Raw genomic sequence first — 19,117 nt, 5'->3', positions numbered from 1 at the left:
CTAACAAATTAACATTGAATTCAACATTCCGCCCACCAAAGAACTTGTTCTTTTGGTAGTTCATATGAACTATATAAATTCTTACATGACAACCGCCCACCGTGATACACAGAAACAAAAACAAAGTACAAGAATATATCAAATGACATATAACAGTCTTATTAAAATAACTTAACCTAACTTACATACTATGCTTTAGTAATGCCCATACATTAAATAGCACTTGGCAGAATAGAAACCTTATTGAGTGGACGTTTGATCAATCCATTTTTAGTTTTAATAGTCAATACTCTAGTGAGTCCATCATGGCCAGAATGCTTTTGTTCTATTTTGCCTAGTAACCATTTTGTTGGTGGTAGGTTATGATCCTTAATCACAACAATGTTGCCTATATCCGGATCTTGCTTCTTCGTGAACCACTTGTACCTTTGATTGAGGCTAACCAGGTATTCTTCTGACCATTTTCTCCAAAAATCATTTACCATCTTTTGTGTCAGCTTCCATCTCTGCAAGCCGGTTACTTGTACGTCAGTCGGAGCCTCATCGGGAATCGCAACCATTTGCTCACCGATTAAAAAATGACCGGGAGTTAATGGCTGTGGATCTCCGGGGTCTTCACTCAAATATGTCATAGGCCGTGAATTAAGGCAGGCTTCAATCTGGGTCAGAACGGTTGAGAGTTCCTCGAAAGTTAAAGTTGAATCTCCAATTACGCGTTTAAGGTGTGTCTTGGCTGATTTTATGCCTGCTTCCCATAGACCACCAAAGTTAGGTGCATTTGGTGGGATGAAATGCCAAGAGGTTCCGTCGTTTGCAAGTGCCTGAGCGATTTCTATAGGGAGCTTGGATTGGGTAGTGAGGAACATGTCTCTTAACTCCTTTTCCGCTCCTACGAAATTAGTCCCGTTATCGCTATATAAATCGACGCATTGGCCTCTTCGAGATACAAATCGTCGAAATGCGGAAATAAAGCCCTTTGAAGATAAATCCGATACTGCTTCCAGATGTATCGCTTTGGTGGACATACATATGAAGAGGCATATGTACCCCTTATATGATTTTGATCCTCTGCCAGGTGAGAACCTTATATTTATAAACCCAGTGAAATCAACACCAGAAGATTTAAAGGGTCTTGAAGGTTTCAGCCTGCACTTTGGTAGCTGACCCATAAGCTGATTGTTATTTTGTTGGGAAAATCGTAAACATTTAACACATTCGCGATAACATTTTTTAACTCTTTCTCTAGCCCGTACTATCCAATACTTGGAACGTAGGTAATTTAGCATGATTTGCGGCCCACCGTGCATAGTTTTATAATGGGCATCAGTTATTAATAATGAAGTAAGATGGCTATTACTCGGTAAAATAACTGGATGCTTTACATCAAATCTCGCTTCTGACTCCTTAATACGGCCACCTACTCTCAAGACTCCATTTTTGTCTAAAATGGGGCAGAGAGTATGCAATGAACTTTTTCTTTTAACTTCTCCATGAGACTTTATCTGTTGTATTTCTTCCGCATAATAAATATGTTGGGTGTTTCTTATAATTGTCTGAAGAACTTCCTCCATTTCTTTCACAGTAATAATTTCAAACTCTTTGATCCTTCGTTCTTTTGATAGTATTACTCTATTTTTCCTTGATGACCTTAATATTCCTATGTATCTCTTACAATATGCTAAAATCCTGACCATTCTTGTTAAGTTTGAAAATCTTGTCCAGACAAATTCCTGTTCTGATTGAATGACGGCTGTTAAAGTCTTTATGGGCCGCTCCTCAATAGATGTGGAGAAATCATTGCGAAAATCGTACGTACAGTTGTGGTGCAGGCAGTCTGGACCGTGCCACCACAGCGTGAGACCAGCTAAATCAGCTCCTTTTATACCCCTAGAAGCAAAATCTGCAGGATTATTAATTGTTTCGATGTGACGGAACTGACTGGAATCTAGCATGGTATGAATTTCCGAAACCCTGTTACTAACAAATGTATTCCATCGCGTCGGTTCTCCACGGACCCAAGCTAATACCACTGTGGAATCTGACCATGCGTATAAATCTTCTTTAGGTATTTGCATAATTTGCGAAACTTCGTAAATCAATTTAGTCGCGAGCAAGGCGGCGCATAATTCTAGCCGAGGAATACTTATTTCCTTTTCAACTGGAGATACCTTTGTTTTGGATGTTACCAAATTAACATGAATATTGCCGAATGCATCCGTCACTTTCATATAGACAGCACCAGCGTATGCTGCCTGAGATGCATCTGCAAACGTATGTAATTCTATTTTATCACCCTTATGAGACTGTAACCATCTTGGTATAACAATATTTCTTACGTTGTGCAGATCTTGACGAAATGAGCACCATTCCTTATACAACTCGGCGGGTAAGTTCTCATCCCAATCTAACTTAGCCTTCCATAATTTTTGGATGAATATCTTTGCTGTTATAATTACTGGCGAAATCCAGCCCATTGGATCATATAATCTAGCAATATCAGAAAGAACCTTGCGCTTCGTAATACGTTCGCATAAATTTGGTAGTTGTAGTGTATACTCGAAACTATCAGTGGTTTTATTCCAACTAATACCCAACACCTTAATCGTATTATTGATCTTGAAAATTAAGGGTTGGTCTAATCTCTTGCATCCATCTTCAATATGATTCATTAATCTCTCACTGTTACTACACCATTTTTGTAGACAAAACCCACCTGCACTCATCAGGTTATTCATTTCTTCAAATATCTCTACTGCTTCCATCTCCGTCTCACATCCTGTTAGCAAGTCATCTATGTAATAATCCTGAAGAGCGATTTTAGCTGCACGAGGGTACTGTGCTTCTTCGTCCTTTGCAAGTTGTTGTAATGCCTTTACAGCCAAATAAGGAGCACAGGCAGTACCAAAAGTAAGTCTCAAAAGTTTGTAATGTTCAATAGGATCTTTAGGGTTCGATCGCCAAAGAATGCGCTGAAAGTCAGTGTCCTTCTCCTCTACTCGAACTTGTCTGTACATTTGTACCAGATCTGCTATTATGCAAAAAGGATGACGTCTCCATCGCATCAAAATGTGGCGCAGATCTTGCTGCAGCTTCGGTCCAACAAGAAAACAATCGTTCAAAGACACCTTGTTCATGCCCTTGCAAGACGCATCGAAGACGATGCGTACCCTTGTTGTCTCTTTATCTTCTCGGATCACTGGATGATGAGGCAAGTACACTGCCTTTGGGTTATGTATGTCTTCAATGTTCTGAATCTGTACCATATGATTTTGGTCCTTGTATCCATTAATTACGCGTTTGTATTCTTCATATAATGGTGGATTATTTTGTAATTTTCGCTCTAAGTAGTGGAATCTACGCAAGGCTATATCTCTTGTCTTACCTTCAACACATCTTGGCTTATGTTCCTTGAAAGGTAAACGCACCACGTATCGACCTTCGTTATCTCTTGTAGTAGTGGCTTCAAAAAATTGCTCACACTTGATTTCTTCTTTCGTAGACTTCTTCAAAATTGCATCAGGCTCTCTTTCAATTTCCCAGAATTTTTTTAATAGGTCATCCTCTTTTACTCTTATATGAAACCCGACTAATTGTGGGTTTTTTGAAGTGACATTGTTTCTTACTCGACCAGATAGAACCCAACCAAATTGTGTCTCTTGCGCTATCGGGCCCTTCTCTGTTGGATGTTTCAAGAGGCCCTCTAGAATTATGTCTTCATACACTTCTACTCCTAGAATCATATCGATTTTTGCAGGTGATCCATACTCAGGGTCAGCCAAGCTAAGTCTCTTAATTTCTGGCCAGTCGGTAATCTTTGTTTGACATGTTGGTAAAAATGATGTCAACTTTGTTAATACGTAGGCATCAACATTTATTGCGTGCTTTGATTTTTGGTTGTGAATTGACTCTAGGCTTAAAGACACCATGCTTCTTGACCTTGCCAACTTGTCACCTATACCAGAGACTAGACCATTGATATTGGTTCTCTTTAAACCCAGTGATTGTGTCGTTGCTTCGTTTATAAAAGAACCCTCTGAACATGGATCAATAAGAACTCGTATAACTTGTGAGTACCCATTTGCGGAACTTGCTCTGACTATGGCAGTTGCCAACAACATCTCCTTCTGATTCCTTTTTGTAACCAAATGAGCTATCACTGGTGTCTGCCTCTCAATACTATCCTTATTGACCGGTTGAGCTTCTGGTAAACTTGGTAGTTCGCTCCTCTCCAGATGCAGCAAAGTGTGGTGTCGTCTACCGCAGCGGCGGCAACAAGTTGACGATCGACATTCTTTAACGGAGTGTGTAGGTGCAAAACAATTGAAGCAGAGTCTCCTTGATTGTATTACTTCAGTTCTCTCTTTAGGAGTTTGCTTTGCAAATTGTTTGCATTGATATAACAAATGCTGACCCTTGCAAATAGTACAAGAAGGATTTGCTCGTTTATTATCTTCTTGGGCGGTGGAATGAAACACCTTTGGTTTGGTGTTGTTGGAATGTACATTTGGGGATTTTACCATGGACCTGTTGTTGCCACAGATCATTTCAAATGTCCGGAATCTTGACTCTAAGAAATTTACAAGTTGATTCCACGTTGGTAATGTTTCCGAATCTAACTCACTGACTTTTGCTTCCCACAACTTTCTTGACTCTGAGTCTAGTCTTGACACCACGATGTAGTTAACGATTACATCCCATGAGGTGGTGTCTATGCCCATGTTTTGCAATGATTTAAGCGATGAAGATGTAACATCCAGTAGTGACTTGATGGAACTTGCAGAGTCAGTGGCATTTCTTTGTGAGAGTAAACGCTTCATAATTTCGTTGCAGTTATAGCGTTTGTTGTTATAACGGCGAATCAACTGCTGATAAGCGTCTTCGTAATTAGAATCTGTTGTGGTTAAATTCCTTAGTAATGTTTCCGGTTCTCCTGTTAGACTACTCTTTAAATAGTGCATCTTCTGTACTGGACTCAATGCAGTATTTTGATGAATTAATGAGGTGAACATATCATGAAATGTTTGCCATTCCTCATATAGTCCAGAAAATTTCGGTAATTGGATCTGTGGTAATTTTACCTTTGTATTCGATAGGACCGATCCTTCAGGACCAAGTGATTGTGGTGAAAAGGTATTTGCACTAAACAATCGGAGATCATCTTTAATTCTAGCTTTGTATTCAGTATAAATATCTTCGAATCCTGTGTACATATCATCGGTGAAGTAGGGCAATTTAGCCCTTTCCTCTCTCTTAATGCTGCCAACTATATCACCGTGTATATTCATGAAGGTTTCGAACAATCTATCTAAGTTTTCTAGTTTTGATTCGATATAAGTTACTTTCAATCTATCTTTGGGTGTTTTTTTATAATTTATGAAAGCTTTCTTTAATTGCTCAAACGTATCTTCCTGTTTCATTAGTAACTTCTCCATTGTACAATTTCCAAATACTCTCTAAGTTCTTTTAAAATGATTTTTTTTAAGCGTTTTCAAATGCAAATTTTCTAAGTTAATTTTTTAATCCAAATTTTCTAAGTGTTTTTTAGCGCAAAATTTTCTAAGTCAATTTTTAATCCAAATTTTTCTAAGTGTTTTTTAGCGCAAATTTTTCTAAGTCAATTTTTAATCCAAATTTTTCTGAGTGTTTTTTAGCCCAAACATACACTTAAACACTTTTCACTTAACACTGTCATCTAAATTCCACACACTTCCCGGGTTTCGGCACCAGATGTCCTTGCTTGTACTATTAAATCAAACTGCACACTGTTGTTAAACTCAATATTTAATTAAAGCAAAGAAATGTATTGTACAAATAAATAAACAAAACGGTTGCGTGATCTAGGATTGGGTACAATGCCATCTACTGGTGGGAAGCGCAAAACAAAAAAATAGTATGACATATTATAATTTTGACTTGAGCGAAACTATACCGCGATTCAAGAGTATACTAGCGCCATCTATTACGCGTATGCTTAGTTATAACTTACAATATGAATAAAATATATTAATTATTAACTTTTATCTAACAAATTAACATTGAATTCAACAAATATCTAATTCTAAAATTAAAACCATTAAAACGTGTAAAATCCTCGCAAATTTCCTTTAAACCATAGATTTTTACCAGTTTAAAAATTCAACTCCAGCCCACTCGGCGAGATATGAGCTCGTTGAGAACAAAAGACCACGTTAATAGGATTTCTGTTATGAAAGAACTCAAAAAACTCCGCTTTCATTGCGAAGTCAATTACGAACTTACTTTTCTGTGTTGCTGAAGTAGCGCTGTTAATTGATTGAAGCGCTGCTTTGGCGAGACATGCGGCTGAAGTGGCTTCGTATAGCTTTGTTTTCTCAGACCTATTAATTGTTTCGTTTTAATTTCATTAAGTTGTTAATGGTAACCAATAACTTGTGGCGTGATTTTAAATCAGACTACGTTACTAGTTTTTAATTACTGTGTCGCTTATATATATTTATAGATCATCTCGTGATTTGTGGTTGAATAAAACGTAATGAAAAAGTCTGCATTTGTCAGTAACTATCATCTCATGCCACTTACAATCTATCTAAGATTCATATGTTGCCACCATTAAAAAAATTTAGCCAAGATGGTGTCAGAAATTAATTCCTATTTGTTCAAAGAACTGAACTAAGCAAACTGACTTAAAAGGAAGTGTTTTACTTAGTATACATTCAATCGCGTAGATTTATGTTAGATGCGTTCAACGCTAAAAAAAATCTGGGAGGGCCCAGTGAAGCCCAGTTACGGTGAAGGAAAACATCGTGAGGAAACCTGCATGTGTCTAATTTCACTAAAATTCTGCCACATGTTTATTCCACCAACCCGCATTGGAGCAGCGTGGTGGAATAAGCTCCAAACCTTCTCCTCAAAAAGGGAGGCCTTAGCCTAACTGTGGGACATTCACAGGTTGTTACAATGCTAAAAATAAAAAATAATATATATGTTCAAAGTGGTATAACTGTACAATAGTTTATCTTTAAAAAGATAGAAATAAAAGATATAAAAGTATGCGGGGACACTTTGAAAGAAGATATCATATTTTATCGATACGAAATATCGGAACGTTCAAAAACCTCAGCCTGATAACCGGTATCGCTGACAATCGGGCTTCTTTCTGTTTGGCAGCATCTTTGTCTGTCTGTCTGGCGCGGTGCCAGCCGATGCCAACTAATGGCCCGCACTCGGGATATTGAGTCGGACTCCTTCATGAAATTTAAATGTCTCCGATACAGTTGGCGACGGAAGTTCAAATCGGATTTGAAAAGATTTAAACAAGACTGTAATACTTTATTACTGTCATTAATTACTTTGAACAAGTATTTACATTAAAAAATAACTTACTAAGCGGATAGTATAAATAGTATAAATCTAAGCAAGTACTTTGATAAAATAATTTGTACTTAATAAGAAAATAATTAAAATAATTGGCTGGTATATTATAATAACTATAAAAAAATCTTGTTTGGCTTACAATTTTAATATCTCAATAATGTATTGTTTTGTCAGTTCGGAAAACTTGTATGAATCGTGTGTTATAACTCACTTCCTTCCCATAGAAACACAATATTAAAATTAAAAAGTAATTTAAAAAAAGACATCTTAATTGTAGTAGTTAATTTAAATTTGTCTAAAATTTGTGTGCATTTTAATGTGAGACTATGTATTTGTATTAAAAAACTCCTTTTATTTGCTATATGTTACGTGTATATACATTGTTATAAACCTCATAAATCACATAACATGATAGTAATACAGACTTAAGAGAACGGTAGCCGCCATATTGTATTTATTAGTGAAGTTTTTTACAAGTCAAGTTTTAATAAGCCCTAACAGAAGTTTACAAGTAAGCCCTGTTAAAACGGATAGATAGAAAACAAATAAAGTTAGTCCGCCGTATTACTTTCACCAATTTACATTTTTTTTATGTTGTACGAGTAGAAAGCTAACAGGAGGCTCGCCGGTAAGACCTAAAGGTGTATTCACCAGCCTTTGAGAAATGAGTAGGCTCTTTTCTAGAATGTTTCCAAGTCATATATGAAAAACCGCTGGTGAAAGCTGGTTCCATAGCGTGCTTGGTAGAAAATCTCTTAGAAATCGCTCTTTTTTGGATTTTAGTTATTTATTAAAATACTTTATTGCATAAAAGTAATGCAAAAAAGGTGAAAGTAACGCTTATTTCGCCCAAACGGTTTGCGGTCGAGGTGGCTATTGTCAATAGAGAAAATTTAACTGCGCAAGAGATATTTCAGTGGTCAAGAGTGTGTTTGTGTGTTTACTTGGAAATACGGATTTGTGCAAGCCCGTCTGGGTAGATACCACCCACTTATTAGACATTATATTGGCAAAAGGCAATGCGTAGTTTTAATTGTCGTGTTTTGGTTTTAAGGGTGTAATGCAGGCTCAAGGGATGTAACATCTTAGTTTAAGGTTATTAGTGTATTGGCGATGTAAGGGATATTTAATATTTTCTACATTGCCAATAGTACAGGTGATAAAGACCATTTACCGTTTGGAAGACCTTCTTTAAGTAAAAAAAGGAATTTTATTAGACCTTTTTGAACATAATAAAAAATATATACAGTCGTTTACATAATCTTAGCGAAAAGTAGGCAAAACGAATAATACACTTCTTATAAAAGAACTTTTAGGGACGAAATCGATGATATGTGAATGGAGAGGTCCGATGGCAATTTTATTAGGTATTTCAATGAATATATTACTTTCGATGGCGTTATAAAGAATTTCGATACGCAACAACTTTGGGCTGTTCGCATTTCACGGTCTTTATAATGGAATTAGCGACGCGTGGAGTTCATTTCACCTTTTAGTTTAAATAGTTGAATCTGAACATTTTTCGAGTTTATTATTTTTTTAGATACCCGGCTCGAGTTATTAGACTTCTATTTTGAGTGTCCCAAAAAACGTTAATATAAACCACTAAACCAAGACAAATAAGTTCATTGCATATTTAATTTCATCTAAGAATGCGTAATAACACAGAACAAAATGATCTCCACTAGTCGTAACATGAACCTAAAACTCTTTCCTTTGATAGAAACAGTTGAATTTATTTTTTATTAGCCAAACCTGAATTACCAAACAAGTTTCCTCACAGACTTAACCTCATCAACGTAACAAGGCTAGCTCTGCTGACTAGCACACTTGCCGCTGGCTTTGCTCCAATGCGACGCTTTATTGTAGGACCCTTTCCACTCCTTGAGAAATAACGACATTGATAGTTACACTTTAAACGAAATTAGCTCTTATCCCTTCCAAATAAGTAATGTATCGAACGAAAATGCTCTCCACCAGCGACTGACTTTCAAAGATTCAGTAAACTGGCTTAAAGTCCGAAGGATTTCGTGTCTTATATCTACAGGTTAAAGGTGATAATGTTGTGGAGGTGTGTTTGAAATTGAATAAGAGATTTGGATCTGAGCGAAGTTATCGCGGATTGTATTACGACAGTGGAAAGTTTTTTAGTTGGAGGTGGATTTTGCATTTCAACGACAAATCGTTCGGAACGAGTTCATTTTGTATTCTACCAGTTCAAGATTAAGCTGGGTAGGTTGCGTTGCTAATTTTATTAACTGATTCAATTGAAAGATAATATTTAAAGTCTATTCCTTTTGCGTTTATATTTTATTAATAAGTAATAGATATATTTGTATTTTAAAATTGTCTTCGCGAATTATTATTACAATAACATGATTGATAAACAAAAGTAGTTATTGAATTTCTTAACTTACCCGTTCTTCGTGATAGAATCTACATTTCAATTCAAACTGGTAGTCGGTGGTAGCCTTAAACTTATACTACAGAGCATGAAAATAATAAGCTATAAACTTTCGAGACGGCTGTTATTATTGTATTATAATTTAAGTGCGCTTCTTTTAACTGATGTAATTACTCGAATTATTTCAAAGTGATTATGCACCATAATAAAATGGGAGTCAAAGAAAAGTTAAATAAGTATATATTTAACATTATAAGCTGAAGTGAATTCCTAACTTTAAACATTTCTAGCAATATTCACCAAGCTTAATATACCATATCTTTTACATAAAGATTCGGTTAATATCTTAAGGTTAGCTCGAAGACAGCTCAGCGGAAAATCTTGATTCTACTTTACATTTTTATGAGCAGAGTTCACTCAGTATATTTTTCTCTAGTATCAAGTTATTCATGTCTTTTGATATTCCTGATTAAAGCTGAAAAGTGCTTCCTGAACGGCCCGTAAATATCCAGTTTGCTGGAAATGCGCTCACTCTGAAGAATTGGACCAGGAATTGGTGCTGAAATTATTAAAAAACCTTTGCAAGACTATATTTTAAAGATTTGTTTATAATAGTAGTTTAGGGCATACTAACCGACGTATATAAATGTGTGACTAGCAGTGTATGGACCGAATACTAGTCTATGGACGAAGTGACCACCATAAAACCAATTTGTTCGTATTTCCTCTTATATATAAGTAAGTAATTATAGGTACAAGGGACAATATCTTAGTTCCCAAGGTTGGTGGCGCATTGGTGATGTAAGCTATGGTTAACATTTAACTTATTACCAGGTGGCCAATATGCTCGTCCGCCTTCCTATTCTACGTTTGAGTTCTATTATCACATCGAGTCTTCACAATATTTTATCATTACTTTTGGTCAAGTTAAACAAGATTGCTGGTCATGCCCCGATAAAGTTAGTAATTCCATTTACAATTTGGAACTTTAATCTAGTTGCACCTTGACTTCATATATACATATTTTAGAATAATGATTTAGCTGCTAATTATACCACAGCTTACTCAAATAAAAAAAATATCGTTATCAAATTATAAAGGTTTCTGTGCATAATTGTAAAATCCCTTTGTTTACTACTTGTGTCATAAATTAAACAAATTACTTAGTAACTAATAAATTTATTTACATATTCACATATAGTATATTTAACATTGAAATAAGTATATTATAATAACTTATATCTAGTACACACGGCAACACAGCTCATGTAACACATCAATAATCAAATTGACACTATTGTCATTTATTTACATGACAGAGAACATAACATCGAAATTGCTTCATTTACATTACTTTGGTTGCCGACTGTACATATCAACTATTATTACTCATTAGCGAAACCGATAGATGTTCAAGCCACATCTGATGTCAGTTAATTGTAATTATGTTTATTTAATATCTAGATTTGATTATATATATATATATAAGATTACATTAAAACCACATAAAACCGTTATCCGGTTAATTCCAGATATCACAAACAAAACCAATTAAAAGTACCGTTGACAATGACATAAGTTAGGTTTATTTTTGTTTTTATGTCATTTAGATCTCATATAATGTTTGAAATATCATATTAAAAAAAACATTAGTAAATAAGGCTCAATATTAATCAAAAGACGATTATTGAATTTAAAAAAGCGGGGCGTTTTTATTTGATGATTTACAAGTAGGATATATAATAAATATATTTTATTAAAATGTTAAATAAATACATCCGTAAACAGATGAGATAGGCTTTTATTTGATGATAGAGTTTTTTTCTAGCCCGTCTAAGTACCATTCGATCAACAAATATTATACCGCTAAACAGCAATATTTAAATATTGTTGTGTTCCGGTTAAAAGTGTGAGTAAGCTTAACTACAAGGGACATAACATCTTAGTTCCCAATTCGAAATTTCTATGGGCGGTGGTGATCACTTGCCATCCAGTGACGTATTTGCCAGTCTGCCTACCTGTTTCATAAAAAAGGACCAATGCCTTTACGTGATTTCCGAGGCATTGTAGTGTAACACTGCCACATTTCTGAATCCGGACTGCTAATGAGACCTTTTTACAGAAAAATATAATCATTTATTTTTATTAGACATTACCGATAATTGAACCCAGAACAACAGGCTCTGCAGTGCTATTAACTTGCCACGAGACAAACGGCTTGTCCGTTTTAGAAAATATAAAACAATTAAAAGGCTTAAAAACATATCTGCACGTTTTATTACTTGCTAAGTAACTGTTATTATAATATAGAAAACCTTTTTCGTTACGTATATTTCGTAAACAAGGATTAGGATCTTTAGGGGGGAGGGGGTCTAATGGAAGAAAACGAACAAACAGGTCGCATATTTAGCCAACCTATGCGAAACTATATAATAGATAAACAGTAGCCTTGGCCTCATTATCTAAATGGATGTTACTGACTGATACTTTTACATGAAAAATGTAGGATAATATCATACGCATCTATATCAATAAGGTGGAGGGCCCGTTGTCAATGTCAGTAATCTTTCGTACCAGGTCAAACCAATAGCTTTTACTCATGAATAAATTATAGTTTAAAAAGCATATTAAAATCATTTATTAATTCATTGTATAACAGGTTATATATATTACCTTCATCGCACAGTTTGAAAGTGTACTCAAACGTTCAACACCATCATTTTTTGGTAGAACTGGTATAAAATTAAATTGCAAGATTTGACAAACGCATACGAACAGGTGATGTTAAAAATAAACCACAAAATTTTCCTGTTTTTATAAGCCTCTGCCCTAATTTTCTAGATACAAATGTGGCTTGATCATCCAAGAGTCCTTAATGTCTATCACAACATTCAGTTTCCTTATGTTCTTATTGTTCTGCAGTGCGATGATCATAACGCATGCAACAGTATGGCGCACGCGCATACATTTGTTAGCATCATGTTATGGTTTGCGATTGTACCTAGAAAAAAGTATTAGATGATAAATTTTGGATAGCATTAAAATTTCGAAACACCTTAAATAAATAAGTGAAAAATCTTGATAGCGCGATTCAGAATTGTTGATATGTTGTAAATTGCGTAAAAAATAGCTTACATATTTCGCAACCAGTGCTTACAGGCGAATGTGTTCATTTAAACTAGCACTAGAAAGAGATAGCATTTAAATTTCTGTAATTTCCTTCGATATTTAAATATCGATGAGTGTTGACAAAAATTCAGGCAAGAAATATAATTGCATTTAGCACCTCTTTGATATAAATTACATGATATTCAAAGTAATGTAAAGGAGAGATTTTTTAATGGCTTTAAAGAATCTCTCTTTAATAAATTAATATCAACTGTTCCCACCAACCTGATGAGTCTTCTCCAGTTACAGATGCGGGATGAGGTGCGTCTTCTCTTATGTATGTTGGTTCACTCTTCCGCGCATAGATGTCAAAAATGGTCGCCACGCAGCCCAGTGTGAACTGACCATTCGATGGTGGTACCATAGTATACCTGAGAATGTGTCATCAATTCAAAATAGTTCTTTATAATCTATTTTTACTGTCATTGACATAACGGTCTTTGTCCAAGAAAATAATCAATTGATCACAGGACGATCTTTCTTTAAAATAGAGTATTCTTTCTTTAAATAAAGTATGTAAATAATCAAAATATATTTGAGACAGAAAATAATCCCAATAATACGATGATGAATACTCTTTAGTTTTATATATGTACATATTAATGTGTTTATTTTCAAACTTTTTTAATTGCTTGAGATAAAAACTAATTGTCGTTATATTTTGTAGTATAGTTTTATATCTAAACCAATCCAATAAACATATATTTTTTTAATACCTAACTAAAAAATGAAACAATTTTATTTAGACTTTTGATGTGAATTTTGAATTTCATGCATTATATAAAGATCTTGGTATCGCAGGCAAGCTGGCAAGAGGCAATAATCAAAGGAATGCACCGTTCATTCTGATTGTAACATATATCATATCTCATGAGTAATGATTCAATACGTCTATAAATATCTCTTAAAGGAAAATAAACAAAATCTTATATTGCGACCTTGAAGAGAATTGTGTTATTTACAAGTCTCGGCTCTGAATGGTATCATATTTTGCTTCTCATCATATTTGAATATGAATCAAGATAATAATAACAACCTATTCTTCGCGACTGAAATTGATGTAAAAAATTCTGAGATCTGGATATGTCAAACTAGAGCTTTAAGAATTATTTTAAAAGCGACCACCACTAACGAAAGCCAAAAATGAAAACGGTGACGTTACAATACCTGATTCTAAAAAACAAAATGTTTGATCACATTCATACAAATCGATGTGTATGAACTCGCAATGCTTAAATAGAGAATAGTGATTAATTATAAAGTCGACTTTTGAAAGTGACTTACCTAACAATATCGCGATCATCTTCCATATCTCGATCATAGATGTAATGATCCTGATAGACACGATTCAGATTGGAGCTGGTGTACGTCAAGCCAACCTTGTAGTGCTCCGCTTCCAGAATAGTTAGCTCCAGCTGGCTAAATGCCCCACGTTCTTTAAAGTCCAAGTCCGATGACCTCCAGGAAACCGTTTCTGCTATCTATATCATCAAAACAACAAACAACATTAATAATGTACATTAAACGTATTTTTAAAATTCGAATACACTTAGAATAGGACATTTTAAAATTAAATGTCACTTACTGAGTGACATTTCAACTGACGCTCGTAGCTACCGTCAGTGATTCTTATTGTTGTTAGAGCGTTTTTATGTGGTAAGTAGTAATGCTTAGGAAATGCTTATAAGACTGGTGTACCGTTAGAAAAATAAAGAGACACGTGCGTGTACAGTTGTTTTTTTTAAATTATTCTCATTGCTTGCCAGTTACTATAACAGTTTTGATATTTTTAAAAGGTACTTGCTTCTATATAATGATAATAAATAGTATTGATCGTTTGTTTTTATACCTTATTCTTGTCATAAGCTTTATCTCTGTACATACTACTTCAATGAACTTACTATTACATATTTGATCTAAATTCATCCAATCATTTCGCTGACGCCCATAATGATTGCAGTAACGCAGTTCCAAAAGGTCATATAATAACAGTAGTTGAAACAGATAGTAAATACTAAGTTGGTAAAATGATAAGAAAAATACAAAACACCGTATTTCAATCGCTCCGCAAATAAACTCAAAGATAAGTTCATAAGATATCGTTAGGCAAACAGAAGTAGATACAATAGCGACAAAGAGAGAAAAAACAGTCTATTTATTCGAGGTAAATTGAAGAAAAAAACAACCTTTGCGCTGCTAACGAGTGGTCTCAATTCAGACGACATAGCGAAACGTAAACTGAAGTAAACGGTGAAAGTAAAAAAAAAAAAAGTGGTAAAGCCTGAAGCGGTTCATGATTTCTTTCTTTGTTATGTTTTAATTTTTCATAATTAAAATCATAGAAATAAAACAAAGCGGTACTTAAAAACGAACAACTGACGATTTAAATATGCTCAATTGTTATTTGTTATTAATAATATTGTTTTAGTGGTCGACCTCTCAACAATTTGCTATATAATGAATTTTTATTTACTCATCTGTGAATCTTGATACGTTTGAGATATTTTTTTTAATTTATCAATTTTATTTATCTTTCTAATAATGAATCAATTAATTATTTTGGTAAATATTTAAGCTGAGCGGTTTTTGATGTAAATTGGCGGTGAAACCGAGTCGTATACCATGCCGACAAACGGCATGATCTTCTTTTACGATGTTAACTTGAACTAGCCTTGAATTGCTTAAAGGATGTCCCATGACGACCATAATATTTTTTAAAGAGGCATAAATCAAAATTGCTAATTTTTTACTTGATTTTTATATAGGTAAATCCAGTTCTGGTTTGTATGATCATAAAACATTAAATCATTAAATTTTCTCGTCAAAAAAAATCACGAAATGTTTTTACACCTTTCCCATTTATTTACTATGTTATTCAAATCGGCTAGTGAGTTAAAGTTACTTTATATTTTTAAATGCTGTGTTTACATGTTATAGGATACAATTAATTATTTTATTCATATTTATTGTCATTTATGTACCGCTTAATTAAGTATCAAATGTTGCGAACGAATTAAATACATAAAGAAATTTATATTAGTTGAATATAATTGTACGTATATAGTCATTAATTACATTTATAAATAATGTAGGGTTCTCACTAGGGATAATTTGTAAAACCCATGCCTTTTATTTTGATAACGATAAAAAAAAAATTCTTTTCGTGAAAAGCCACATAACCTGTCGAATGCCTCCATGAATCAGTCGTTTTTCTGTTGAGAGGATTACGGAACAAATATTTAGAAAGACAGCAGTACAGTAACAGCCTGTAAATGTCCCACTGCTGGGCTAAGGCCTCCTCTCCCTTTTTTGAGGAGAAGGTTTGGAGCTTATTCTACCACGCTGCTCCAGTGCGGGTTGGTAGAATACACATGTGGCAGAATTTCGATGAATATGACACATGCAGGTTTCCTCACGATGTTTTCCTTCACCGAAAAGCACGAGATGAATTATAAACAGAAATTAAGCACATGTAAATTCAGAGGTGCTCGCCCGGGTTTGAACCCACGTTCATCGGTTAAGATTCACGCGTTCTTACCACTGGGCCATCTCGACTTCGAAGAAGAGAAAGACAGCACTTTGTCTTAATTAAGTATATTATACTTATTCATCAGAATAATTTTTAAAATACGTGCAACATGATAACAGTGATTAACGCTTCAATTTAAAACATGTTCAACTTTAAAGCGAATGGTCCAAAGGGTCCCATTTTAAATTATCTCACAACTGAACTCTAATAAGTCTATGAATAACTCTCAGTCTTTGTTTTGGACTGGAGCGATTTCTTTGCAATGAGAAGTTCTGTTCGGTATGTAAATGCCTTCGGATTCATGAGCACCGATTCTTCGGACTTTTGATTGTTCATGAATTTTAAATACGTTATGTTTTTGTATAATTTAACAGTCGTGGCTGCTTTAGAATTTTCATCTACGTAGAATAATGTTTAAATAAAAAGTTATTGGTCTTTGTGATTCGGGACTCACAGAAGAGAAATCCTTGGCGGTTGATTTAATTACGGACTTTAAAGGATTTCATGTTCAAAACAAAACCCTTGTTTTTTCTGTCTAGCCTTACAAATCTATTCTATATTATGAAAACTTATTTGGTGGCAAAGCTGTCTAGGTCAATAGCCCCCACTCATTATTTATTTTATCGCTAAACAGACATACTATTATCCATATCAGCTTGTTTAGGTTTGAAGGATTAGTGAATTAGCGTAGTTAGGCAGGCACGAGAGCCTTCCACTCTTTTTGGTTAACCCCGCATTGACAGTTTCAGAAACAGTTAATATTTATTACAATGATAACGTTTATGTGACCACTTAACATCAGTTCGCCCATTTGCTCGTCCACCTTTTAATGGGATTTATAAAAAACTGCAGTTTTTATTTGAACGCCTTAATTTTAAGAATTTATTTTACTGGACAAATTAGGAAAAACATATAACGAGTCTATTAGCGAAGCTTATATAACTTCACGTTACGATATTGAAGTAGCCATAGTCGTTAGTAAATATAAAACTAACAAAATATACGACTACTAATTTTATTATAGTTTTTTTATTAAATTATTACGTAAATTCCAAAATTAAGTAATAATCCTTCTACCTTTTATTATATATTAAAGGAACACATCTATTCATTACGAGTAAAGACAACTGAAATCTTATAATTTTTTATTAACGATAAAAGGAAACACATTACGAATCATAAGAATTTACAAAAAAGTTTCACTGTATCGTTATTTCGTCCCATTTTACATCAGATCGGTAATTTATCTCATGAATACTGATCCGAACGATCTCGCAGCCTCACCACTTATTCGGTCTAGACAGTCTACGTTTCTTGTTTACACTTGCGTAGAAATCAGTAAATGCATTGCAGACATATATTCCTTTTATATGCAGTACAATCTCAGGTAGTACAAATATATTTGATCAGAATTCAAATTTATTTAAAATCAAAATCAAAACATTCTTGATTGGATTAGGTTTTAGCTTTTGAATCGTCATGTATCAAATGTGAAGTTACCACTAGTTCAGCATGTGTGAACTCAGCAGTTACTCTTTTTTTTTTATATGCACCGGGATGGCAAATGACTCTACTCCACCTGATGGTAAGTGGTAGTAGAGTCCAAACGCGACGACGGCCAGTACAGTCGGGAAGAATGTTCTGTACTAGCCGTCCCCGCCTTGCCGGCCCGCAAGATGCCTCTTCACGCCTCGTTTGAAGGAACCCGGGTTGTAAGAGGAGGGGAACACGTGAGCTGGTAAGAAATTCCATTTTTTGGTAGTGCGACAAAGAAAGGAGTTGCCAAATTTCTTTGTGCGCGATGGAATTGATGTCACATTTTTTACCAATTTAATAATATTATGTTAGTTATTATTTAATAACATTAGCTATGTTGCCTAATGGTTAGAACATGTAAATCTTAACCGACGATTGCGGGTTCAAAGGCAAGGTTCCCAGGCAAGCACCACTGAATTTTCATGCTTGTGTTTATAATTCATCTAGTGAACGGCGATGAAGCAAAACATTGGAGGAAACTTGCCACTCGTGTATTTACCAACCCGAATTGGAGTAGGGACAACACTACTCCACTACTCCTACAGGTAAACCAAACCGAGCAGATGGAAATGACTATTATATTTTGTTACTTAAATAAAATTACATTTATATTTATAAATCGATAAAATACTACTTCTACTCTCCTTTTTTATCTTTTAAATATATTCTTGAATTGAATAATATGCGTTTATTAATAAATTTTAATTAATCTATCATTTTAATTTTGAATTGTTATTTGTTATTAATAACAATCTGCTGTTATGATTTTTGATTTACTTATTTGTGACGACTTGATTTTTTTTTTATAAAATAGGAAACCGGACGAGCATATAGGTCATCTGATGGTAAGTGGTCACCAACGCCCATAGACATTGGCATTTTAAGAAATGTTAACCATCGCTTACATCACCAATGCGCCACCAACCTTGGGGACTAAGATGTTATGTCCCTTGTGCCTGTAATTGGTTCACTCATTCTTCAAACCGGAACACAACAATACCAAGTACTGCTGTTTTGCGCTAGAATATCTGATGTGTGGGTGATACCTACCCAGACGAGCTTGCGCAAAGCTCTATCACCAGCAAGTTTGTGACTTTTTTAATTTAAAAATATTTTTTGTATTTTAT

The 19,117-nt window shown here is 34.5% G+C and overlaps 2 protein-coding genes across 2 annotated transcripts in view; both read right to left on the bottom strand.

Annotated features, from left to right (window-relative positions):
• Nucleotides 1-212: 212 nt before the first annotated feature.
• LOC126777946 (uncharacterized) lies at nt 213-5,432 on the bottom strand. The gene is made up of 3 exons (XM_050501269.1): nt 2,714-5,432; nt 1,358-2,263; nt 213-889 (listed from the first exon to the last, which is right to left on the bottom strand). Exons 1-3 carry the CDS (start codon nt 5,430-5,432, stop codon nt 213-215), a joined length of 4,302 nt encoding a protein of 1,433 aa, XP_050357226.1.
• Nucleotides 5,433-12,536: 7,104 nt separating this feature from the next.
• The window catches only part of LOC126777986 (uncharacterized), a 247,084-nt gene continuing 240,503 nt past the window's right edge, over nt 12,537-19,117 (bottom strand). Inside the window, exons 5-7 of the mRNA XM_050501357.1 lie at nt 14,210-14,406; nt 13,151-13,296; nt 12,537-12,758 (exon numbers count right to left, since the gene is read on the bottom strand). Coding sequence (XP_050357314.1) covers nt 12,688-12,758; nt 13,151-13,296; nt 14,210-14,406 — 414 coding nt within the window. The 3' untranslated portion in view covers nt 12,537-12,687. The remainder of the gene's footprint in view (nt 12,759-13,150; nt 13,297-14,209; nt 14,407-19,117) is intronic.

This window comes from Nymphalis io, chromosome 24, assembly GCF_905147045.1.
Source record: "Nymphalis io chromosome 24, ilAglIoxx1.1, whole genome shotgun sequence".
Classification (NCBI taxonomy): domain Eukaryota; kingdom Metazoa; phylum Arthropoda; class Insecta; order Lepidoptera; family Nymphalidae; genus Nymphalis; species Nymphalis io.
The sequence above is the reverse complement of the archived record's forward strand: the minus strand, read 5'-3'. Positions and strand labels throughout refer to the sequence as shown.

What these genes read in the sequence shown, in the direction of transcription:
- LOC126777946 (XM_050501269.1), bottom strand. Translation starts at nt 5,432, where the DNA reads ATGGAGAAGTTACTAATGAAACAGGAAGATACGTTTGAGCAATTAAAG. An exon ending in GAATAACCTGATGAGTGCAG is followed by an intron (nt 2,264 to 2,713) that starts GTGGGTTTTGTC and finishes ATACGTTTGCAG; the next exon opens with ATGCATCTCAGGCAGCATAC. An exon ending in GCATCCAGTTATTTTACCGA is followed by an intron (nt 890 to 1,357) that starts GTAATAGCCATC and finishes CTAATTTCGTAG; the next exon opens with GAGCGGAAAAGGAGTTAAGA.